The 26,073-nt window shown below is 46.9% G+C and overlaps 1 protein-coding gene across 2 annotated transcripts in view; it reads right to left on the bottom strand.

Annotated features, from left to right (window-relative positions):
- Positions 1-2,012: 2,012 nt before the first annotated feature.
- Positions 2,013-26,073, bottom strand: part of FERMT2 (FERM domain containing kindlin 2) — an 88,925-nt gene continuing 64,864 nt past the window's right edge. The window contains exons 5-16 of one of the 2 annotated variants that reach the window (XM_040969679.1): positions 21,808-21,840; positions 21,285-21,510; positions 21,080-21,182; positions 19,427-19,534; positions 16,890-17,024; positions 16,159-16,208; positions 14,682-14,806; positions 7,749-7,855; positions 7,429-7,650; positions 4,914-5,038; positions 3,897-4,038; positions 2,013-3,260 (exon numbers count right to left, since the gene is read on the bottom strand). In XM_040969679.1, coding sequence (XP_040825613.1) covers positions 3,087-3,260; positions 3,897-4,038; positions 4,914-5,038; positions 7,429-7,650; positions 7,749-7,855; positions 14,682-14,806; positions 16,159-16,208; positions 16,890-17,024; positions 19,427-19,534; positions 21,080-21,182; positions 21,285-21,510; positions 21,808-21,840 — 1,550 coding nt within the window. In that variant the 3' untranslated portion in view covers positions 2,013-3,086. The remainder of the gene's footprint in view (positions 3,261-3,896; positions 4,039-4,913; positions 5,039-7,428; positions 7,651-7,748; positions 7,856-14,681; positions 14,807-16,158; positions 16,209-16,889; positions 17,025-19,426; positions 19,535-21,079; positions 21,183-21,284; positions 21,511-21,807; positions 21,841-26,073) is intronic. The other variant, XM_040969678.1, reaches the window with a different exon arrangement.

The raw sequence follows: 26,073 nt of genomic DNA, 5'->3' as shown, positions 1-26,073 counted from the left end.
CTACATCAATAATTAATAATTACAAGTGTCCCCGTAAGGCTATTTCATATGAAAGAGTAGGAACTGTGGTGCAGAGAATAGAATACATGTTTGGTTGGGGCTAAGAGGGTTGGAGATTTGAGAACTGTGACTGGCTTTTCTTCTGCAAAGTTCACGGTTCCAGCTCCTTTACTTTGAAGTTCAAGGTTGTGCAGAAACTATTTGTACCTAGTTAAGATTACTCATTAACTACACCAGACTCTTCCAGCAGGTCTCAAACCTGCTGACCCAAGAGAAGCAGTGAGAAGGGATTTGGGGCAGTGTCGCCAAGAGCACCCACCGTGGCCAGAGCTCCCCGGGGCTCCATGCAGGCCTGTGTGTGCTCCATAAAGCCCCCGCAGTAGGGCCCCGGGGCTCCATGCAGGCCTGGCTGTAACATGACTATGTAGGGAGTTGGAAACCTGAGTCCTGCCTGGAGCTCTGCCCTGGTGCGGACTGCAGCAGGGCAGGTGCACCCATCACTTGGCCTATTGGGCCCCATCGTAACATGGGGAAGCTGGATTTAAGACTCAGTAAGAGCACCAAAGCAGAAAGCACGCCTCGGCACGTCCCCCCTGCCTGACCCACATCCCTGTCTCCTGGGCTGTGCTGCCTCATTCCAAGCAGCGGGGAGCAGGGAGTGTCTAAACCCTAACCACAGAAGAGCCTGCTGACTCTTTGGGATTTTCCCAAAACCTGCCCGGAATAACCCATTATGACCAACGCTGCCATTTTTAGTATGTTGTGGGCTACAGAGCACAAGTCCAAAGGGGACGGGCCCGTGTCCCCACCCACTGCTGGGAGCCCTTCAGCGGCACCTGTCCACCTCATTCCCTCATGCTCAGGCGTGAGCCTCTGGGCACCTTGTGTGGCCAAGGCTCGGGCACCTGGCAGTGTCTGTCCCGAGCCAGTCGGAGACACTGAGTTGACATCATTCACTCTTGGCTTGCGTCCTAATGTGCGCCGGTCTGCAGCTCGCCCACTCGGTGTTAAACTGAGGCTGTAAAGGTAGGACATTCAAAGAATTCCACAACTTCCCAACTGTAATACTCAAGGCAGGGATTGGCTCCAGAGCTGCTGAGGGTCCCGGGTACCTGGGATGAAAGTGTTGTGCTGTCCTGTCACCTGCACCTGTCCCCTCACATACTTTGTCACCTGTTACTTAGGATACCTAACTAGTTCATGGCAAGGATGTGTACGTGGTTACTGCGTGGGGAGTAAGAAGTCTGTACCTGTCCAGCACAGAAGAAGCCTGTGTTTGCAAGTACGTAAGGATTTTTTGATCCTCGGCTGGTTGACAGGTCTGTGTGTGCTGCAGTGGGCACTGAGGGCTGTACTGTTTACTGAGGGCAGTAAGATAGAGTGCCCTAGAGCGCCCCAACTTGGTGGCTTCAGATGAGGCAGCATTTTGGGCTGCCTGGAAACGTAAGTTTAATAGAGAATAATAGAGCTCTTCCAAGTCTCCGAAACACGTGGGAGTGACTGAGGGCAGGGAGGCAGGGGGGCAGCCAGTTGGCAATGTGAGCTGCCCAGGGTTGGGCAGCTTCTTGCGCAGGCAATGAAGGGGCACCACAGTTGAGATGCAGCCAGAGCTCTGCTGGGTGGCGTGCCAGAAGCCATACACCGGGGATTCCAGAGCTGCAAGTGTAATGCAGGCTTCTAGCAGGTGACTGATGGGAAGACACCCCTTCTTGAGCCAGGCTTGCTGTATGTGGCTTGTTGAGTATAAAGAAAAGCAAAAGAGATTGTAGTCAGAGCCTTGCTTTTAAAGCTGCATGTGGGTGATGCAGACAGCAGTGACAACAGGAAGACGAGGGTCTGGTAAGCAAAGTCAATGCCAGTCAGCCTGGTTCTGAGTTTCAGGCTGAAGGGTGAGTCTCAAGGGTGAGTGACCCGGGAACCAGGGCCTCCCGATGCTAACGCGCCCGGAGGTGAGGCGGCTCTGCTGCGCTCACACCTGGTTTGTAAAAAGAAGTACAAACGGAGTTTTAAATAAACAATTTTGCTTTTATTTAAAATAAAATGCATTTATACAGTCTTTCAACCATGGATTATTGGACAATACTGGTACTCCTCCCCTCCCGGCCCCCCTGGGCTGTGTGAGCTCAGTTTCCTGACTAGCACCAATGCAGGTTGTAACAGCGCAGCAGACCAGAGCAGAGCCAGGCCAGGCGTAGAGTTAAGGACACTGTGGCAAATCATGACCATCATGAAGTCATTCTTAACTTAGCAGATACTAAAACTGCATATTAACCATATCTTTGAAAGGCATTTAATTAATGCAAAGATGCTACGTTTAAGCCACTTGCTAATTTTGAGTAGTTTTAAAAAAACTGTACAATTTTATAAAATTTGTGTTTGTACATTAGTTACACAAAAAATGCATACTTCATAGACCTTCATATTATAATGCAAAAGTTGCATATTTTATGCAGACAGTGATATGCTGGTGAATACTAAAAGTGTCATAATACAGTATGGTGTAAAATAAAAACAAGACAATATACACACATGCTTACTCAAGGACGAAACAAACCAAGCATAAAAGACAAAACAGCATTTTCCTTCAAGGTCAAACAATGATACTATAAAGTATCAGGCATCTTTTGCCGGCTTGATTTCTACTTTAGGGGGTGGGGTGAGGGGTCCATGGCTATCAGGAAGTAGGATATATTAAAACATGACATCAAATTAAACATACATTAAAACACATGCATTAAACATGATAAATAGACTTCATATAGGTTATGCCCTGGAGAACTTTAAAGTAATGGCTTTATCTTAGTTCAGCTAGTGTAAATCAGTGACCATTTGTTCCTGACTTGCCCACTAATTCAGTTTCCCGTGTGGCCCCTGGGGACGCATGCCACACGCCTCAGTCCACATGCGGTATCAACGTAACAGATTAATAGTCGTGCTTGTTAGTGCACATATGAACCAGTCTAGTAAGGCAAAAAGTTCATGATAAAATGATAAATTTCAAGCTTACTTTATTAAGCAGCATATAACAGACAACAGCTTTTTAACGTTAAATATTGTAATGGCTGCAGTGTTTGATCACACTTCTTTCACACCCAACCGCTGGTGAGTTTGTAGAACATTTCTTCATCTAAACTCTCATTTTGGTCTTTCGCACGTGTTGACAGGAAGATGTAGCCACCGATGAATTCGTGAACAACTTTACAGTCGACCTCGGTGCAAATGAAGGACAATCGCACTTCATCTGCGAACTCGACGGTGACCTGGAACGAGGACAAAGTGAGGCCCGAGGCCCTGGACGCTGCGCACGGCCGGGTGCGCACGGCACCGCGCTCGCCACACACTGCAGCAAGCAGGCCTTCAAGCCCTTGTCCAAGTCCTAGTCTTCCTTTTCAGAACGCATGGAGTTTCCCCACGTGGGCTCTGGTGAGTGAATGACTGAAATGTCTCCTGGGACGCAGTCTACTGCTGTGTATGGGCTTTAACTGTTCCGTATCATGTCAGATGCCTCACTGTTAGAATCAGGATTCCAGTAAATGACAGGGCTAAACCACATGACTTACACAGCCTACAGGCAACAGGCTTTATATTGGTAAGATGCGCCAGGCATCACAGGGCTGGGCCGTGAGTCTGAGCAGACTGGACCTCAGCCGTGCCGGGGCATGGACTGGACGTTTCGCTGTGATCCACGCACCTTAAGAGGAGCACGGCACATGGAAACATCCACGAACGTGGCAAGCACGCAGGGGACATCTGACACTGGTCACTACTATCTAAGTGGAAGCTATTCATCCGTCACAGGAGGGACGCACACCAAGGTAAATATGCCAAGCAAGTCACGATGTTCTTAGAAATTGAGAAACCCCAGTAGTTAAGAGGAAACTAAGCAGAGACCTTACCATTTTGATTTCCCAGTTTACATTCCACTGTTTCATGTTGCTGAACCGCCATGTTTTAATGGCGTCCCCTGTGCTGGCATCCATCCTAATGAGTCTGTTGTACGCAATGCCAATAAGTTCTTCCTTTTTGCCCCCTTGGAACCTGGAGGATGGATTATAACAAACGCTTAAAAACATGGGGTGTGGTTTCTAGATAGTTTTTTCCCCACTTTCATATTATTGATATTTTGTATTTGATCATGCTTTCCTGTTTCCCTTAATTTTTTTTATTTCATAGGCTCTGGGATTCCCCCTATTAATTCCTCCATATTGTTACAGTGGTACAGTTCATATCCAGTCCTGATCCCTTCATTGCGGGCATGGACCCTGCAGAGAGTCCGGCATCTTATTGTCCAGATAAATTCAACAGTTTCATTGGGAGACCATCCCTGGTCTGAAAGTAGAGCTGGCGGAATATCATCCCCTCCAATGAAAAGCCACTACACAACTTCAACAATTTACATCATGGAGTTAACTGACAAGGTACTGGGTGACCAATATGTTAGAAAATGCAAGTTCTTAACCACATCCTGTGACTACTTGACTTTTAGTTTATACACAACCGGCTGCTATACATCTTAACATAGTTATAGGATACTATTCTGCTTTCTCTGGTCCTTACTTAGTTCCAACTTTAGCTCCCCATCCTCTCTTGCAATGACCATTAGGGTCACTCCAGAGCACCCCCCCCCCCAAAAAAATTAGATCAGATAGAGACCAATAAGGAAAGCTTAGAACAGACAGGAAACAATCAGCTTGGACTCCCACATACCTTACTTGGTAGGACTCAAAGATTAGTTACTCCTCACTAAGGTATTGAAGATTTCTCTGCACACCCCTCCTAAAACTGTTCTGCACCTCAGTTGTTAACCTATGGCATGTTTGAGTTATAAGCCTGTTTGGACTAGCCTAAAATTCATGAACTTGAATACTATAAAACACATACTTTTAAGTGACAGTAAACATGTGCCCACTGACCTTGCAATGAAATGTGTGATGCCAAACTCAGGCAGTGACTGCCAGGCCTGGATGAATCTCATCTTGGCTTCAATGAGACTCATCTGAGCCACGTTCTGGTGGGCCTCCAAGATTCTTGCTGTTATCTGAAGGGTAATTAAATAATGGTTTTAATCTTGATTTTACCACAAAAGAATTTGATTATGAAAACACTGATAAACTAAACTATTTACTATGAACAGAAATCATGATTGGTAAGAAATGGAATTAGGATTGTATCTTGACCACAGCTGAGAGAGGTCTTCACAAAGTATACACACCGTGTGTTCTGTGCAAGTTACACACAGATTTCTATTTTTTCACACTCAGGTAGCCTCTTGGTAGTATGTGTCAGATTTCTTAAGCTGTGCTTGGACATTTTACTAAAGGAATACAAAATGTCAGAAACTACAGCACTGTTAGTCACACAGAACTGCCCCACTGGAGTGTACCCCAGGGCTAGGTGTTCTAAAGTGCCTACGCAGGAGCTTAAACTAAGCAACAGCACAGTCAGTCAGCGTCTACGGCTGTTACAGCTGGAATGTATGTAAAAGCACAATACTCTGCAGACTTCAAAAGTGATCAATTATTTACTTTATGTAGATGCTGTGATTTTTAACATTTTTTCTTCCTTTCTTTCTCTTTTGGCAAATATAGAAAACTTACCAAGTGTCTTACATAGCCTGGCTGTAGATGGCAATGCGAGGAAAGAAAAAGGAAGCGGAAAGAAAAAAAAAAGGCAATCAGAAAAAAATGGCAATGAAGCAAAGAAAAAGTTGCGGTAACCTGCAAATCAAAATTTCAGCCAAACATCATGCAAAAAATTACTTTTAGATGGAAACCAAGCAAAGTAAATGCAAGAATGAAAAGGAGGAAGCAGCTAGTACTTTCCCTGTAGAATCCTGAAGGACACTCCATGGTTTTCAGAATGTTAAGTGTTACTAAAATTAATGGCAGAAATTGATAGGGAGAAAAATACGAAAAGCAAATGCTTTCTTCCTCCCCCAGGGTACCAAGTTCTTACTGGTTAGGATAAAGCTAATTATTGTAGTAGCAAATAAAAATTTTCAAAAGACTTGAAAATCTTTTCAGATTTAGTCCGAAACCATGATCCATGCACTGCCTCCGAGAAACAAGTCACAGGCATACGTCAGCGCAGTGCCCTCTGTTCACACCAACACAAAGCCCTCCGTTACCATCTGCTTTTTGCATCCTTTTTCCTGGAAAGGAAAATACAGAGATGCCGTATACTACACAGGAGCAGTGGCTGCAAACGTGGTAGTCTAGTTGTCAGGATTAATGCCAATAAACGACCCTTTTCAAGTCAAATAATCAGACTCCTATTAATTTAACAACAACATGGCAAATTCATGAACACATTGGTGTGCCAGAGCCACCTTGGTGACTTTCTCCAAGAGGGAAAGCGGGCTCCTGTGCCCGCAGCGCAGCCCTGGCTCGGGCCAGTGCAGTCACACAGTCCAGCCTTCTGGGAACAGTTGGTAAGCCCAAAATTGAAGAAGAATGTGCAGTTGGTAAGATGCCAACCTGCATAAGGCCCCTTAACCATGGACCACACACGTACCGCCTGCCCGCCAGCCAGCCATAGGCCAGTGAAACCACCTGCTTAACTTGAAGGGAATTTCCAGTGGACAATGCACTGAACTCAGGGCTGGGACGACTAATGTGCAATACAGATTACTGGCAACAAAACCAGCACCTGGCAGGCCTCCCAACTCCACTCTGACCTCCTTCTTTCCTGACCTCTCACAGTGAAATGCTTTGTCATTAGGATATGAAATTATTCCCTGCCTTTGAAGGCCAATGAATTCACTTGAAAAACAAGTTTCTTTATAAGTACTTGCTAAATGAAATAGTGCAAAGGAAACAGTGTTTGCTTCACTTTCCCTTTTTAACTTGGAGTCCACATTCCACACGTCCTGGGCAGCACTTCCTCCATTCCTTCCTGCCCTCCGCGGCCCGAGCGTCTCCGCAGGGACCCAGGCTGCGGTGACAGCCCCGCGGGCAGAATGTCCCAGGACATCTAGCTGCGTAACCTCAGACCAACAGGTAAACACTCATTTCAAAATTAGTATTCCGGAGTAATGTTTGAATGACTAATGGATTCCCCAATTAAAAACATAACTAGAGGAAAAACAAGCATTTGAAGGTCATCCTTGCACCCGCCCCACCCCGAGCCGAAGGCTGTTTTTCTGGCATGCAGCTGGGCCGACGGCATGCCAGCCTGCCCTGAGAACCTTCTGTGAGGAACTGGTCCGCTGTGCTACCAAACCACTTTCCTGAGCAGCAGTCCTTCCAGGGCGTTAATTTCCAGGAAAGCAATTCTGAACAGGGTGGGTAAAGGAGTTAATTTCCTTATGTTGTACCATAAGCACGCTTATCTGTCCTTTTAGAGTGATAAACATTTGAAAATAGACTCCACTCATTATCTGTCCTAATCAGGTCACCATCATGCCATCACGTGACACTGACAGGTTACCTGCTTGTTCTTGTACTTCTTCAGGTAGCGAGGGGACACGAGGCACTCGGGGTTGATGTCCGTCGTGATCTGCTCTGGGATCAGCTGAGGGTCGGGGTTTAAATGCTGCATCTTCAGGAAGGAGAGGATATTCTGCACTTCCAGGTTGTAGGAGCTGTCGGCCATGGTCTTGCCCTTGGAGGCCAGCCTGCACGCCGCCATCCAGTGTGCGTACTGCTTTTCCTACAGGAGGAGAGCCCGCGCTGCACGTCTGCTGTGTGCACCACGCGGGGCTCTTTCCAGCAGAGAACATCAAGACTGATTTTAGTTGGGAAACTTACATTGTCACAGCGAAGCCAGATTTCATTCATGCCTTCTGCTACGGGAATCAGGAGTTTAATGTTAAATTTTTGGCCTGAAATGTTTACATCTGGGGTAACTTCACATCCTGTAATGAAAATAAACATCAGAAAACAAATTCAGGCGCTTAGATTTCAGCCATCCCCGGCTAACACAAGGCCCCTCGTTGGCTGCGTGAGGGTCAGCCTGTCCAGTCCTGTACGGGTCACGCAAGCGGACCCCTGCTGCAGGCCCCACACTCAGGTCAGGGAGGGACCACAGAGCTCACCACCTCCGGCCAGCCCCCAGGACCTGTGGCACAGGGCCACAGCACTGCCACTGCGCCTTCAGGGACAGGCAGGCGCTGCCAGAGCTGCCCAAGGTTCTTCAGACAGCTGCGCTGAGCTCTGGCCTTCCCGTGTGCGGGTCTTCAGGGTCACCAGCGCTGTGTGCACACCTCACCACCCCCAGGTGTGGCTGCTGCAGCCTCAAGCAAGCGGCCCAGTTCTGAGTGACCCGCTAAAGCACCCCGGGGTGCAGGAAAAACCCCGCGTGGTCATTTCTCCCACTCTGGCAGGCAGCCTGCCCCCCAGAAGCTACTCCCATCTTGACTTTTGAGGGCTGCTGCCCCCTCGGCAGTCTTTTTACATATAAATAGTCCCACTTCTGTAAGTTTCAGGAATGTTAAGGAAGTTGTGAGGCCATTTAACCTGCAGAAGTTAAAAACAGAGGTGCCAGAACAAGCAAATTCTCGGCAAATGTATCATTAATGCTTCAAGACGGTCCAGAGTAATTCTGCACCAACCAGGCCTCTGCAAACTCCTGAGAAATCAGTGAGTGGTGACGCAGGAGCCAGTGTGGGTACAAAGGCACTGGCCGGGCGCCACCTGAGCTAACACTCATCCTGTGCCAGCCCAGCTACCTGCCGCCATGGCAACCCAGTTACTCAGTTCTGTAATTTCCATCTACCGACTGCTAACAGACCCTCCTAACCCTAATCCTAACCCTAATCCTGACCATCCTAAATCTTTTTGAATTAAAAAAGTCAAACACTGGGCCCGGCACAGTAGCCTAGCACCTAAAGTCCTCCCCCTACACACACCGGGATCCCATACATGTGCTGGTTCTAATCCTGGCAGCACTGCTTCCCATCCAGCTCCCTGCAGGTGGCCTGGGAAAGCAATGAAGGTCGGTCCAGTGCCTTGGGATGCTGCAACTGCATGGGAGACCCAGAAGAAGGTCCTGGATCCTGACTTCGGATTGGCTCAGCTTCAGGCGTTGCGGCCATTTGGGGAGTGAATCATCGGATGGAAGATCTGTCTCTCCTCCTCTCTTAAACAGTCAAACTTCATACACATGAAAGGCAGAGAGCAAGATCCTCCATCTGCTGGCCCACTTCCCAACTGCCTCCCAACAGCGGGGCGGGGCAAACCCATCCCGCCCGCCCAGAGGACAGGGAGCCCACGGCCTGAGTCCTCTTCCCTGCACTGTCTCTTGGGGCACCCATGAACAGGAAGCTGAAATCAGGACTGGTAGCCAGGCACCCCGACACGGGATGTGCTGTCTGGTAGGGCTCTGTCAAATGCCCATCCTTGGCAAGCTCTTCTGCAGCACCTCCACCCGCCAGCTCCCCGGCACAGCAGGTCTTCACCTCCCCGCTTTGCAAGGCAGCACGGATCCACTGACCACACAGCGCCTCCAGCTCGCCTTCTCTGCATCACAGCCACCCTGCCAGACCTTAACTGGCGCAACCACCCACAGCTTCTACTTCCTAATACTCAAGACTGCTCAGAGGGCCGGTGGGCGGCAAGAAACTAACTTAAATATAAACAAAAACAAGCCCTGAGCAGACAGGTGTCAGCAGAAACTCAAACTGACCCTGAGCTGGCCCCTCACGAAGGCAATCCAATCCTTCCTCACACATTTTCAACCACTGTCTATTTCAGTTTTTTCTCAGACTGCCTAGAATACTGTCCCCTGGCAGAAGTCAGCTTCAGCTCGGGTCCATCAGGAGATGAAAGCCCTCTCCACTGAAGGCCTTGGACAGGGAGGATGTGGGCAGGAGCCGCCTACCCGAGAGGCTTCTCAGCAGCACCGCATTCTCAATCTCCAACTTTACACCGCTGCCTACTGCAGAGCCCTCTTCTCCCTTGTAACAGTTCATCTCAAAACCTGTTTCCGTTTGCTTCTAAATATTAAACTTTGGCTTCCATACTCAGAAAGCAACTGCAAGCTACTGGAGGTGGTATTTTTGTTTGTTTTTTGAATGATCTTGAAGGAAAAATTCATGTGAGAAAATTCCTAAAATATCTTTTCCAGAAAACTGCAGCTACGTAACACACTGTGCCTCTTGTTACAACGTGCACCAGACACAAACCCAACAACCAAAACCAGGGCCATTCTCAGCTGGAGCAAAGACCGCCCGTCTGGGAACAGAGAAGCCGGCAAGGATGGCGTCGGCTCCGAGCACCAACAAACGCACCAAGTATGAAGGTGCATCGTGCCAAAGGGACCCCAGAGCCAGGAGCAGTCACGGGCCTGGCTGTCCATCGCAGAGCCCGCTGGGAGTTAACTGCGAAATGAAAAAAACAAAACAAAACAGAAAAGCCAGAGGCTGCAACCTCTTTCATTTTCTGTTTAAAATCAACCAGAAAACAAACATCAATTCTGTCACACATTAGCATCTTCAAAGTGCATCATTTATACAAGAGAAGCACTAAGAACAAAAATGTGCTTACAGAGACCAACTGATCCCGCGGGAGCGAGCAGGCAGGCCTGGGCAGCAGGCTTGGCACATGGCTCTCCTGGGGCACTCAGGGGTGCTGCCTCAGTGCTGGCACTGAACACACGTGCCAGGTTCTTGAAGAAATCGTGGTACTCCACAGGCCTGTGCCAAGGTGACGGAGGCTGGCAGCAATGTGGTCCTCGAGTCTATAGAGCAACTGAGTGCCCAGCATCACACGTGCCACCCCTCCCCCTCGGTGTCGCCATTAATGTGTGTTTGTCATCTGCTCGTTGTAGTCAAGTCCCCAATCAATAAGCCATGGTTTTAGCGCTTTAGGAATAGTCAGCCGAACGTGCCTCTGCTCCCGAGTGTGTTCATTTCAATGGCTGGGTCTACTTGGGCCCTTTGCCCTCACCGAGGCCGCAGTGCCTCACTGGTCCCACGTCACCACTCCCAGGGCCGTGTCCGTCCTTTCTCATTGTCCGCTGTGCCCGCTCCTCTTGCAGCACGGCCGTCTTCTCTCCTGGAGCAGCCCCTCCCCCTCCTCCCTCTGCGTGCTGCTTCGTGAAGCTCCCACTGTAGACTGCTATCCGCACATCAGTCACCCCAGATTTTATCACAACCACTGTAATCTGTCAGACATTTCCTTGTCCTTCAGAGCAGCCTTTACAGGCTCTGCTTCACTCAAGAGGCCCAGGAAAGCATAATGCTCGCTCGCCTTCCTGAAGTTCAGGCTCTGGTCCTGCCTGGGCACCATCTGTACCACCTCCCTCCTCCACCCGTTGAGAGGAGCTGGGCACCGCTAGCTCTACAGGCTGGGCTTGACTCGCCAGCGCCCACGGACCTCAGAGCCTGCGAGCAGCATGATGTCAACGCAGCCAGCCCCACCGGACCTGCTCTGAGCACGGTCACAGCCTCCCCTCACGTGCCACAAACCACAGAGGCGCAACTGTCCTTTCAGATGGCACGGACAGAGGCCACTCTGCTCTTTTTGAAACAACAATTCTAAAAAAGATTATTCGAAGGACAGCCTAAGGGCGTGTGTATGGGGTGAGGTGGGGGATTCTCCCTCTGCTGGTTCACCCTCCAAATGGTCCAGGCCAGCCCAAAGCCAGATGCCAGGGACTCCATGTGCGTCTCCACCGTGAAGCCCAGGTCCTAGTTCTTAGGTCAGTTTTTGCTGCCTTACCAGACAGATGAGCAGGAAGCTGGACAGGAAGCAGAGCAGCCAGGACCTGCACTGCGATGCACAATGCCAGCATCACCAGTGGTGTGTTAGCCTACTGTGCATGCCAGCCCCCCGATACAGCCTTCCCTGAGCACCCATGCACCCTCACTCCATCACCTACCCAGGGCTGTGCGCTCTGGATTCCTCTCCCAGCCCGTCGGCCCTGAGCGCTGTGCGCGTCCTGCTCCTGACACAGGCCTTCCAGCGGCTGCCTCACCACTCGTGCGAACTGCCGACTGACCAGTACCTGCAGCATGGGTCTCTCCTGCTCCAACAGCCCAGATCTTCTCCAGACACTTCTCCCTCAGGTGCCTCAAACCAAACATGGCTCAAACTTCAGCTCATCGTCTGGCTCTTCAGCATTCCGATCTCAGTTTGGCATTCTCGAGCCAACTGCACCAGGCGGCAGCATGTCTCCCTCCCGGGGCTCCTCCAACTCCAGCACCGAGCCCGTGGACTGAAAGCCCTACTGACTGAATTTCCCCTCTTTACACTTCTCCATTTCACTGCCATTGTCACGATCACCGTTATCTCCAGAAGAACTCCTCTGTATATCACAGCAGGACAATCGTGGACCCCATCACTCTTGTGTTCACAATCTCTCAGTGGTTTTCACTGTTCCCGGCTCACTAACTTACCTTCCCATTGTGTTAGTGGGAGTCGCCTTCACTGGCCCTCCCGGGGTCTCCATGCCCCCTCCCAGGGTCTGTCCACACAGCCCGGGCCCCAGCGGAGGGCAAGCCCTCTCACTGTCTCCTTCCTTCCTTCTGCATATCTCAATTTCCCTTGGATCTGAACTTGCACATCACGGTGCTCTAAGCAGTTTCGCTCGCCTCAGTGCAGGTGAAAAAAACCCTCCGCCCTCAGAACTTCACCCCTGCATGCTCTCAGTTTCACAGGGGAGGGAGAGCACTGTCAACTGGGACCTAGCATGGTTTGCGACGCAGGATTCATATTAATTTATTATAGTCAGCTAAATGGATTTTGAGCACTTTGCATTTTCAGTCTGCATGGGGCCTTAGAGTTTACCATTCACTTCTAGGGGAAGGCCAGCTTTCCAGAATCACAGGGTTTGCTCAGCAGCAGAGTGGAATCCACACGGGATTCTTAGCACCGTGGCACTGGTGCACTGCGAGAGGCCTGGGAGATGATGAGAAAGCAGACAGCTTACTACACCATTGCTCCCTCCCCAGGACTTGGCTTTTTAGTTACAGTGGAGAAACCAACAACGTAACAGGCAGAGCCAGCACAGGGCTGGGAGACCTTGGACAGGGTCTCAGTCAAGAGTGGGTCCTCTGAGGAGCTCGTGGGCAGCTCAAAAGGGACACAAGAAGGAAGCTCCAGCAGACTCTCAGAGTAACAAATAATGGTCAAGACCCAGAAGTGAAACTCGTGGCCAGGCAAAGGAAGACAGTGAGCCTAATTGAGAGTGTCGGGCAAATTACAGAACTCCGGCATAAGGAAACGGGAACCCGCTCTACCCAGAATGAGGTTTTGTGGTTTTGAAGAGGTGTCCAAGTACAAAGCAGCGGCTCACACGACCCCGAGGCCGAATTCATGTAGTATGGCACACATTTGGGCACTTGGTTGAAGTGTCTAGTGGACAATGGACTCAACAAAATTCAAACCTCAGACCAGCCAAAGTACCAGTGTTGTCTTGGAGGAGTCATTCTCACAGAATGACTTGCAGAACATTTTCTTTGATGCTTTTGTACTAGTGTGAATGTTACTAATGATTGTTCTGCGTATTACACACATGGACTTCCCAACCTGCTTTACACCAAAGTAAACTTATCTCTTCACTCCATTTTACACAAACTTTCCAAGTGCCCTAGTAGCTAGCTACCTACAAAATCCACAGAGGGGACAAAGGAACTAGGACGCCAGGAATAATCACAGGAACGAACCCACCTCATTCCTCTACATTCTCCCTCCAACTCCCCAACTCGGCTCATAGTTCAGGTTTCATACAAGTGCATCTGACTGCTATTGGAATCTCATCAGAAGGAAACCTGGAAAATGGACTTTACTGTTAGCCTTTACTGTAAGGAAGACAGAACTGAAGTGTGCGGAATGGACCAGAGCAGCCAATCTGCTACAACCTGTGCAAGTGTACCAAGTGACGGGCACACAGGAGCGCTGTGGGCGCCACAGCAGAGTGGTTCTTAGGAGTCACCACTTCCTAACTGCAATCCTGGTGACCGCAGTGATAACAGCGCCGAGGGGAGCAGAACCAGACCTGACAGCAACTGCCCTGCCGCGGGAAGCGGGAGCTGCCAGAGGACAGAGGGAAACGCACTGGGAAGAACCCACAGAAGCCACCCCCACAGGAGCTAACGCTCTAGCCCCACAGGCCTGAATAAAGTCAAAGCCGACAGCTGTGCCCTCCAACAGCAGCCCTGGGAAGAGGAGACCCACAGGAGTGAGGCCGTCCCAAGCCATGCTGCGGGCAGAGCAAAGAACGCACATAGGAACAGACACTGTGGATGGGACAGAGTGTGTCTAAACCCCAAGGGCGTCAGCCTCGCCAGCGGATGCCACGAGGAGAGCCAGAGGCTCTAGGCCCTGGGAGGGACCAGCCTGCTTCAGTGAAGGTGAGGAAAGGCAGCATGATACCAGCAAGAGAGGGAAGAACCGAAAAAGTCTCAAGATGCTTCTAACAGTCCCTGACAGGGAGACAGGATTGGACAAACGGGAGCGACAGCAGCCAGTGTCCCGAGTTTCAACAGCAGAAAAAGAATCCCATCAATTTCCTGGACAACCAAGGGAAGCAGATTCTCACACTTCAAGCCAGCCCTACACACAAAGATCGCAACAAAATAACCATGTGGATCTGAATACTTCAAACTATGAAAAGACCAAGGAACACAACATTCAAAAAGCACCTCAGCAGGATGCTTGACACACTGGCACCATCCCGCAGCAAGGGACGTTACTGTTAGGCCAGCAGACAGTCCACGGGTCCCTCAAAGCTGTCCTTACCTCGGAGGTTCATCTGATGAGCAGGTGTGCCGCTGGACTCTTCTCTGCTCTTATAGCAAGAAATAGACGTATCTTTGAAGGTGCACCAGTATTGCTTGTAACCTTTCAAAGTCAGTTTTTTTGGCCTATGTATAAATCAGAATTAAGAGAAAAACCACTGTGAAATATTTTTCTCAATGTCAAATTTCACAATGTTGCAACTCTGAGGCAAGCCTGCATGCGATTAAGTCAGATCCTGCCAGTCTGTGTCAATGTTGCTGGCACTGCACATGCCTGCCCCTTCTCCATGCACTCAGGGAAGCCCCGTGTCATGAGCCGCACAGGAGAGCCTCCATTCCATTTCAGTCTTTCTAAGTGGTAGCTAGTTCATCTCTCCTTAATCTTACCACACGGGAGGGATACGCAGACAAAGGTAACACACCAGTAAATGCAAGATTCTAAGTCCCAGAATTCCTCAGAGTCCTTTCCAGATGTGTCTGTGGATTACGTCTGGAACACCTGTGCTGTTGCCCTGACTGCAGGTGAGGGGTTTCCGACGAGGACATCCGCCTGCTGCTCCGTGTGTCACAGCAGCCCAGGAGTGACAGGGAGCGGAGGGCATGTGAAGGCAGAAGCGGACAGGAGGGTAGATGTGGCATCTGCAGACTTGTCCTTACCTCAGAAACGTAACCTCTGTGCTAGTCCAAGGGCGTTAGCTAAATGGTCACTTCATAATAGCTGCTACCTTACACGGAGGAAAAAAGCCTATTTCACATTATCTTTCCTTGTCCCCTTCTCTACCATGATGCCCGATTTTATTGATTCATTTTGTGGAATATAGAAGGACTAGTAGTTAAAAAAAGATAAAAATGAACCATAAATAAAATGTTTCATGAAAAACTTAACAGAAGCCGACAGACTGGAGCTGTAAACAAGGACACATCGCGGTGTGCTGTTCACAGACTGCCCGGCCTGGCCGGCCCTGCGCTCTGAGGCTGCGGCAGCTACAATCTACACTTCAACCTTTTCCACTTTTTTTAATGAACAATGTTTCTAAGATAACAGTGAGTACAATGGTTTTTGTAAATATCCATCTTACTTGAAAGACAGAGGTCTTTTGTCTGCTTGTTCCCTCCCTAGCTTCCCTCAACAGGCAAGGCTGCGCCACACCGAAGCCAGGAACCAGAAATGCACTCTGGGTCCCCGTCATGGGTCAAGGACTCCAGTCCCCGAGCCAGCACCTGCTGCCTCCGAGGATGTACAACAGTGAGATGCTGAGACAGCACAGGACTAGGGCTGGGAGGCAGGCATTCTCACACGGGACGGGAGCTGCCCAAGGAGCAACTTGAACCTACTGGGCCAAACACCTGCCCGAGCCCTGTGACTTCAGTTTGGTAAAGATGGTTATTTTCTGCCATGGTAATTTCGTGTTTATGTGGAAAATCCTTTTACAGACTGGCCACTAAAATGGGAGCTCCCTCCCAACATGTGCACTTACTTGAAAACTTTAATGTAGTCAGCAAGTTCTGGAATGGAAGTAATGTCACCCTAGGGAAAGAGTGAAATCATGTTATTAGTTTTCTTAACTGAAATTTAAAGTTTTTTTCTAGTACATGGTGTCTGATATCAAGAACCAGCTTACAAATTAACTTATAAAACTACATAAAACCCATATTCAAATACTTAAAAGAATCACACAGCCATATGGATTATACATCCTTCTTGGTACAATGGCATTTTCAAATAGCATAAAACTTTATTTTGACCCAAGTGGTATTTATATAACCCACAAGAATAATTATTACTTTTAATATGCTATATGTACACATTTTATAAATCGTAATACTGAAAAAAGTGTTTCTTCAGTAATAAGTAACTTCTAAGCTTTACAGCTATGAAGCATAAACCAACTTTCCTGAGATCTAGTTTTCCTTCTTATTTTATTTCAGATATGCAGATCACATGATTTTTGCCATAACTTGAGATTAAGTTTTCCCACCCGGTGTAAAATAACGCACAGAGATCAGAAGGTCTATGTCAATGTGATGTTGGAAGCACCAAGACTAAGCACACGGTGCTTTTAAAACACTTCCTTGAAAGCTCCTTGGAGTCGGGGGAGGAGACGCGACACCTGACGGTCTCTCTTCCTTGCCAAGGATGTTGCGAAGACCTAAACCCGCGAGATCAACATCAACTCAAACAAACTCGGGCTGAAAGGATTCACCCTACCAAAATTGCTGATGTTTTGCCCCCTTCCAAAGTGATCTCCAGGTCAGAAAGGGCAGCGTCCACTTCATCAACTTCTTTGTCACTGTTGTTCAGATGATTCTCCGATGTCATGATTGACAGCTTATTGATATGATACTGAAATCAGAAATGACATTTTATTGAAGTGGCTGTTATAACATTATATTTAACACTATACTGATTACTTTTCATTGCCCAATTTGAGAAGATGGGTATCCAGCAACTGTTAAAGACAGGAAAAGAACAGGCATGGCACCTGAACTCGGCATCCTAAACCTACTCGTCAATCTTCACCCAAAAGCATCAGGGACTTTGGACCCAAGGAAGTGAACAGGCGCCACACGAAGCTCTAATGAGCAGACAGTTCCTTTATGTCTTCCACGCACTCCCCTATGTCTAAACAAGACTTGGTACCAAAACTACGGAACAGAATATGCAAGACATCTTTTGTAGCAATCGACTAACGTGGATTACCTTACTTTACTGCTACTAACCAAGAGGAAAGTGCCACTTCACCCCATCCTCATCCAGCTACATGGGTAAAAGATGTTCTTTGAAAACACACGAACATTCATATGTGTGTGTACACAAAAATATCTGTTAGCAGTGATAACTACCCCTACATGTAAATCTTGATGCTAAGTTTTGAAGTTGTGTTGTGTAAAGATCAGCAGACCCTGTAATCTTAAATTAGCTACCCGTCAGAGCAGTAAGAAGCGCAACAAAGCATGCCCTCACATAGTGGTCTACTCACAGGAAACTTAATGAAAACCTCCGAAGGCCAACAACTGGTGTCCCTCTGCTGAATGAGGGGCCAGTGTTGTGACATGGTGAGTGAAGCTGCCACCCGTGCCATCAGCATCTGCACCACAGTGTCAGCTGCAGCCTCACTATTTTGCTTTTGATTCACCTCCCCCTGGGAAGGGACCTGATGGACCAAGTATTTGGGCCCCTATCATCCACAGAGGAGACCAGGATGGAATTCCTGACTCCTGGCTATGAGAGCACAATTTTTAAATAAGCCTCACTATCATGCTGAAGCAGGTGACCCACATAAGCCATATATTAAATATTTTTATAGGACCTGATGTAATGGTGTAATTGCCTAATTTTCCCATTGTATGCTCCAGGATCCCATATGGCTTCCAGTTTGTGTCCCAGCTACTCCACTTCTTACCCAACTCTCCTTGTGGCCTGGGAAAGCAGTCGAGGATGGCCCAAAGCCTTGGGACCCTGGGTCCCTCCGGGAGAGCCAAAAGAAACGCCTGGCTTCGGACTGACTCAGCTCTGGCTGTTGTGGCCACTTGGGGAGTGAACCAGCATTTCTTTCTCTCTGGCTCCTCCTCTCTATAAATTTGATCTTCCTTTCCAATAAAATAAATATATTTTTTTAAAAATTGGTTTAATCTAAGGGAAATGTTAGCTCTGTGCTTAATTATTCTAAAAACACTGGGCACTTAATTTGATTGATTGCTTCAAACTTTATATTTATTTATTTTTTAAATATTTATTTTTATTAGAAAGGCAGATATACAGAGGAGAGACAGAGAGGAAGATCTTCCGTCCAATGGTTCACTCCCTAAGTGATTGCTACGACCGGTGCTGCGCCAATCCGAAGCCAGGAGCCAGGAGCTCCTCCAGGTCTCCCACACGGGTGTAGGGTCCCAAGGCTTTGGGCCATCCTCCACTGCTTTCCCAGGCCACAAGCAGGGAGCTGGATGGCAAGCAGGGCTGGGATTAGAACTGGCGCCCATATGGGATCTTGGCGCGTGCAAGGCGAGGACGTTAACTACTACACTATCATGCTGGGCCCCAAACTTTATATTTAAAAGGTGTTATTTATCAATACACATTTCTTCAGAGTAGTTCTCGCCAAATATTCAGGATATTGTATAAGGAAGATTCATTACAGAAGTATGATTTTTAATACATATTTTTAAGGGAAAATTTGAGCTTTAAATACATTTAGGAACAGAGGAAAACTTTTTCTTACAAAATAATGAAAAGCAAAAGTATTTCACTAACTACAGGACAAAAAACAAAATTAAATTCCTTTGTTTTCTTACCTGTTTTCTACATAGCAAAAAAAAAAAAAATCAACATCTACAAAAAGTTACTGGAATTAGTGTATCACTTAAAATTTTTATTGATTTCTTTGTCAGAGTTACAGAAAGACAGGGAGAGGGAGAGGGAGAGAGAGAGACAGACAGACAGACAGACAGAGATCTTCCGTCTACTGGCTCACTCCCCATGTGGCTGCAATAGCCTGGGCTGGGCCAGGCCAAAGCCAGAAGCTGCTTTGAAGTTTTCCACATGGGTAGCAAGGGCCCAAGTACTTGGGCCACCTTCCACTGCTTTTCCCAGGTCATTAGCAGGGGGGTGAAATGGGGATTAGAGAAGGCAGCACACTGTATTGCCAGCTTTACCTGCTATGCCACAACCTGGTCTCCACTATGCCACATTATAATAACATTATCCCCTTAGCCTTTCTCCCAACAGCCCATTCCCCTTTCAAGTACCTGCAAGGCTGCAAACATCATCATTTCTTCTTCTGTGCATTCAATTTCTTCCAGCAGAATAGCCCATTTGGCCTGTTCATAAAGCTGATTGATTCGAATGGCATCGTACTGTGTCCCAAAACAAACAGTGACACACACACAAATCAAACCTTTTATAATACATCAACTACATGTTAAGAAGTCTCACAAGTATTAGTCATCATTTTAAAATATCAACAGGAAAATTTAAACATTTTTTCTGGGACTTTTAAATCATTATCAAACATTTAACTATGAGAAGTTTGCCTATCTGGTTGGATATTCCTGCACAGGTCCATATCTAATTTTCCATTTAAAAATGACATTAAAATGTGCCGGAGGTACTTTCTTCTTTTCCTGCAGATGTATCTATTTGAAAGGCAGGGATGCTGGTTCACCCGGAACGGCTGCAGGCTGCCTGGGGCCCAAGCTCCTGTGCCATCTTGTGCTCTGGGAAGCGAACCAGCAGATGAAAACTCTGTTCCTCCCGCCCTCCTTGTCACTCAAATAAAGGATATCTTAAAAATAAAGAGTAACAGAAAGATTTGGCATATCATTTTCCCAGAAAAATAACTACTAAACAGAATTGCTTTAATAAATATAACTTGAAGATACTAAAGTAAGGGCTGCTTTTCTGTATCATCAATGTAACTGACCACATTAAGAAACAATCAGTGGGTAAATTAATTATTTTTGGAAAACAATTTTCTTTGCTGTCCTTGGCAAATATTTTCAGTATTTAAAACAGAAGGCACATATAAAACTTGTGGAAAGCAGATTTACTTATGCCATTGGATTATCCATATAATTATATTGATAAAAATCTATAGTAACATCTTAATACTATCTTAGAATGGTTATAAAAAAAAAAAAAACCTCCTTCCCTCATAAACAAAACTACTCCCAAAGCAGATTTAGTCTTCCAGTAAGTAGCTTTGATGTGACCTGACTATCTATTATTAAAGCTTATTATCATAAAGGAAACGTACAAACGATAATAAATACGTAAAGTCTAGACTACAATCTAGACACAAAAACGGTAAGAAGGCAGGTACGAGACCCCTCCCCCTCAGGGTGACAGAACTGAAAGATCCAGATTGCTGTGCCATTTCCAAGTGAGAAAATACTGTCTTTATAACACAGTTAAAATCTTACCAAAAAGGCAAAGTACTACAGTGGCACAGATGGTGCTAAGTATAAGTAGGTAATTATGTCTGATTACAAAATGGGCAAGAAATACAAAGCAAAATTTTAAAAGCATGTAAGAAAATTTTCCCCCCTTTGGATACACGATCTTCTGTTATATCAAATCAAGTGAAAAGGTGATTTTCCAGAAAACTTTTTCAAAGTACACCTGAATACAGGGCTTATATTAAACAGCTAGCTAACAAACTAGCACCTTTAAAATATAAATCAAATAACAACATAATTATCTTATTTAGCAAAGTGGAAAAAGGTTTAGTTATGTTTCCAACCTAATAAAATAATAGTTACTGGAAGTACAACCTTTGCCTAAAGATTTAGGATTTAACACAAACAATTCCTTACCCTACTCAAACTACCAAACAGCCAATCTACAAAATGAACAGAAAGCAAAACCACAAAGAAAAGTGACTCCGTATGAGTCCTTGGTACCTTTGGATTCAAATCAAAAAAGCTGTAATACTTGAATCGGAGCAGCAAAGCCTCATTTTCCTTCACATCCTGCTCCATGAGAGATCTAGAAGAATCAAGCCACCTGGGCAAATCGGTAAGAGCAAGGGAAAAGCAAGACAGTTACTCAAGTGTTCTGCCTCCACGTGGGTAAAGTTCTTCAACTGCATCTCCATGTCACACATACCCCTGGTTGATTTTGGCTTTATCAAGAAGAGCTTGAGGCTTGAACATTTTTGCCAAGATTTCTGGAGAAGTGATTGGCTGGCTGACAGCGAGGATGCCAGGGTTGCCTTCTGACAGGGCACTGTCACCAAACCACGCTGAAGTTGGCGATAAGGGGCTTCCATCGTGGGCATCGTATGTGGGGGTCATTGTTTTACTATACAGTCCTGGGCTCGAATATATACTTCCTAGTAACAGGAAAAACACGTTAAGTGTGAAGTATAGAATCTTAGTTCTCAGTAACACATACTATGATATAAAGCAATGCTTCATTTTGAAACATAAGCTGAATAGATTATTTTACCTGTCTTCAACATACGTGAGGTGAACTTTATTTGTATACTATTATTAGGACATATAATTACAAAGGGAATGTAATTAAGTTGGCAGAAATCTTAGGGGAAAAATCAGTTCAAAGGAATTAGGAAGGATACAGCTTAGGCAGACAGACTAACACTCTACTTGTTGACTGTGGGAAGGCTCACCTTTCAGCGGGCCAATGTAAAGAACATCGGTGCCTACAGGAAAGGAGAGAAAGGATCAGAAGGTAAAGGAGAGACAACAAGAGGACAGAAACAAAAGAATGGAAATGAAAAGAAAAAAGGAACAATGGCAAAGATTTTTCCTAATTGTAAATTAGAAAAATTAGGAGAAACAAATGTTAGGTATGCTTAAGAGACATTTAGACCTTCAGAGGTATAATCTAAAATAAAACAAGTTTCTGTCCAATTTATAAGAATGAAGTTGTGCTCTAATCTAGCACACAGTGACAAATGTCACCCTCTGGAATCCACGTCCTAACCTGGCTCAAAGTAATGAGTAAATCCAACATAAAATGAAAGAACACTTTTTTATGTTAATGCTTTTCAATGAATGCTGAGATTGGTTTCAACGTTCTTACGAAGCATTAATATAAAAGGGTAAGTAACATTTTGCCTTATAAACTGGCTAACAAAATACATGCAACAATTGCAATCCTGAAACAGACTTTACCTTCTGCCTCCCTCATTATTTTACGGCCAGGCAGATAGCAGACAATACATAAAGGTTTGCCCAATCAACCAATGAATACACTTCCTTCATCTAAGCTACAGAAACTAAAAAGAATTTTAAGGACATCTAAAAAAAAGAACAATGTCATTAAGAGCATAGCCAGCCATAAGTTCTGTTAAATTATAGTTTGTCTCATGGTCTTAAAAAGAATTTGTGTAATGGTATGAAGCTGTTAAATGGTAAGGACAATGAAACAAAATGGCTTTTCTTAGGAATCCCTCTCCTTTCCTAACACTGCCCCCATGCAATGATAGAAACAAGGACCTGGGCACAGAGTGCTAATGCTGGGGATTTCTGCAGGTCTAATGGCCTTGTCCAGCAAAGCAGTGCTTGGGCTCTGCACCCTCCTAGGAGATCCAAAGCAGCTCCAGGCTTTGGGCTTTGGCCTGGCTCAGTCCTGGCTATTGTGGCCATCCGGGGAGCGAACTAGTAGATAGAATCTCTCTCTGCCTCTCTTCCTCTGTAACTCTTTCAAATAAATAAAATTACAATAATCTTTTTTTTTTTTTTAAAGAAAACTTCTTTCTTGAAATCAATGGTCTATGAGGTATTCCAACAGTAGGGGTGAAGGAGAAAGGCAGCATGGTGCAGTGGTCAGACCTCCAGCTTTGAGCAGGACTGATGTGGCTCAGAGGTCAGCTCTGCCGCATAGCAGGGCTCTGATCCCAGCTGCTCTGGGTTCTCTTCTCTTCCTACCTATTTTTCAGAATTGTTGTGAAGATTAGATACAGTATTATACATGTTTTTGACCAGAAGAGCCTTGATGTACACGGTTGTTTGTAAAAGCAACCTTTTACTCTGAAAAGGCCTGGAAGTTTCCCTTAGGGCTTCAAGGATGTCCCAGGGTGAAGCCTCAGGGGGACAGCTGAGGAAGTGGACAGTGAGAAGGTACAACTGCAGGGGCCACAGGCCCTGGGGAGGCAAGCCTGAGGGTGCCTGGAGGACAACCAAGTGGTGACACTGCTGCTTGGTAGACTGTGCAAGCTAGGGCCTACAGTAAGGGCTGGTTAGCTTCTGACAATAATGGATAAAGTCAAACAGGGTACAGGCCAAGCTGTCTTTGAAATCTCAGTCCTAATGTACCCACCATCTGTGCGCACCAAAGGGAGCGCAAGGCTTCGCTCAACCATTCAGCAGACGGACCTGTGTTATCTGATCCCTTCAGCAATTCCATTGTAAAATCTGCCATAACACCTTGAAATTTGCTGCTTGCAAATGACTGGAAACCCAACTATTCATGTCAGTTTGACCTGCAAAGCTGGGAGGTATTCATGAAAACACAAAGATATAAATCTTATGATAACTAAAGGTAAATGTCCTAGGAACTTGACAGATGACCAGCTACAACACCTTGTTTAAGTGGTTGAAGACAAAGTCTCCATTTTAGACTGCTTTCAGATTGTTTAGACTTTAAATTTCCACTCAACTTTGAAAACACAAGTAGAAATTAACAAGTATGTGACATGGTTTAAGTAACTAAGAACAGCATCCACCAGACGGTGCCTTGGCCAGGGCTGTGGGCCAGGGGTTAGACCTGCCCTCCGGAAACCACCTGCCATCCCTTCTAACTCCCCAGCAGCGGCTCTGGGAAAGCAGTGAATGACGGCCCAAGTCCTTGGGTGCCTGCAGCTGTGAGGAGACCCGGAGGAAGCTCCTGCTTTCGGATCAGCCCAGCTCTAGCTGCTGCAACCATCTAGGGAATGAAGCAGCTGAAGATTTCTCTCTTTTTGTATCTCTACCTCTCAAATAAATAATCTTTAAAAACATCTGTGGAGCCGGGCGCAGTGGCGCAGTGGTTAAAGTCCTCGCCTTACACGCCCTGGATCCCATATGGGTGCCGATTCTATCCCGGCAGCCCCGCTTCCCTTCCAGCTCCCTGCCTGTGGCCCGGGAAAGCAGTCGAGGATGGCCCAGAGTCTTGGGACCCTGCACCCACGTGGGAGACCCAGAAGAGGCTCCTGGCTTCAGATCAGCATAGCTCCAGCCGTTGTGCTCACTTGGGGAGTGAATCATGGGACGGAAGATCTTCCTCTCTGTCTCTCCTCTCTGTATATCTGCTTTTCCAATTAAAATAATAATAATAATAAAAAAATAAATCTTTAAAAACATCTGTGGTGCTATCAAAAAAGGAGTTATGCACTGGATAAAAACCTCTCTGAGTGTTCTGGGATGCTGATCTCACGCTAATGCTCTGAGTGGCCATACAGGTGCGTGTCTAAGTAAATGGTCACATCTTAATGAAAACAACATAACCCCCAAGGGCAGGAGTTGTGCAGAGCAGGTTAAGTTGCTGCTTAGGATACCCCATTACAATTCAGCCACTGGAGTCAAGTCCCACCTCTTCCACTTCCAATCTGCTTCCTACCAGTCTACCTGGCAGGCAGGAGATGAGGATCCCAGTACTGGGGCTCCTGCCACCAACAAGGTATCCCTAGTTGCAGACTTTCACCTGGCCCAGCCCTGGCTGTACTGGGTGTTTGGGAAGAAAACAGGAGCTTCAAGATCTCTCTCTCTTTGGCTTTTAAATAAATGAACAAACACATAAATGAGCAACGCTTTATGTTGTGACTTAGGCTCAAAGTTTTATGACTTCACCTCATCTTATTTCATCCTCCTGTATCTCCAAACCCCCTTTCCTAACAGCATTGGACAATCTCTTTGCAATTCCAAGATCAACCCCGACTGATTTCAGCAACACTGAAACCGTCCGTCCCATAAGAACGCATGGACTTCCATGCGGACTAGCAGCAGCCGAGGACAGACTCGGCATCCTGCTGATGCACGCCATGGGGGTGGGCAGCGATGGTTCTAGGAGCTAGGCCCCTACCACCCGAGTGGGACCTAGACTGACTTTCCAGCTGCTGGCCTTGCCCTGTGACTGCAGGAAGCATTTGTGGAATGACCCAGCAAATAGGAGCTCTCTGAGTATCTGTCTTTCTGCCTCTTAAATAGGAAACAAAACACACAAAATCTCGTTTTAATGATAATCTGTATGAAAACTTGTTCCTTCTCCATTACTACTTTGCAGTCAGTATTTCATGTTTGACACCAAGCGAGGGGGGTTTTCCTGCACCAACCAATTCTCCCACTGAGACCAACCAGAACGTCGTACGTCATGTTCCTCAAAGCTGCCCTACCTACCCGAAGTCAGTGCAAATCCGAGGACTGGGGTCCTCTCATAGGTCAGTCAAACGAGCCTCCAGATCAGAAGGGATCACCTGTGAAACATTCCCTTGAAGAAGAGCTGGTTACCATGCCTCACAGAAGCCAGAAGTTTACTGATCAGATTCTGGATTTATTGTAAAGGACACAGTTCATGGCAGCGGCAGTGCATGGGGCAGGCTGTGTGGGAGGGCATGGCACTTCCAGGCCCCACCAGGGATGGTCTCCTCAAAGCACCTCTCGTGTTCACCAACTTGAAGTTCTCTGAACCCAGAGCTTCTGGGTTTCTAAGGAGGCTCCATTACCCAGGCCTGACTGAACAACTGTCCATCTTGCAGCCCCTGTCCTCTCCACCGTGGCGCTTGGGAAGTGGGTAGAGGGGGAGATGAAGGCTTCCCCTTCCTATCCTCTAAGCACAAGCTGGCCTCCGGCAGCCAGCTCCCACCTGATGGACTTCCCAAGAGTTACCTCATCAATGTCTATTCAGCTGTGGCTGAAAGAGGCTTGTGCTGTGTTACAAAAGATGTTCTTCATGG

Source organism: Ochotona curzoniae, unplaced genomic scaffold (genome assembly GCF_017591425.1).
Source record: "Ochotona curzoniae isolate NIBS_2020 unplaced genomic scaffold, NIBS_Ocur_1.0 scaffold_4701, whole genome shotgun sequence".
NCBI lineage: Eukaryota > Metazoa > Chordata > Mammalia > Lagomorpha > Ochotonidae > Ochotona > Ochotona curzoniae.
The sequence above is the reverse complement of the archived record's forward strand: the minus strand, read 5'-3'. Positions and strand labels throughout refer to the sequence as shown.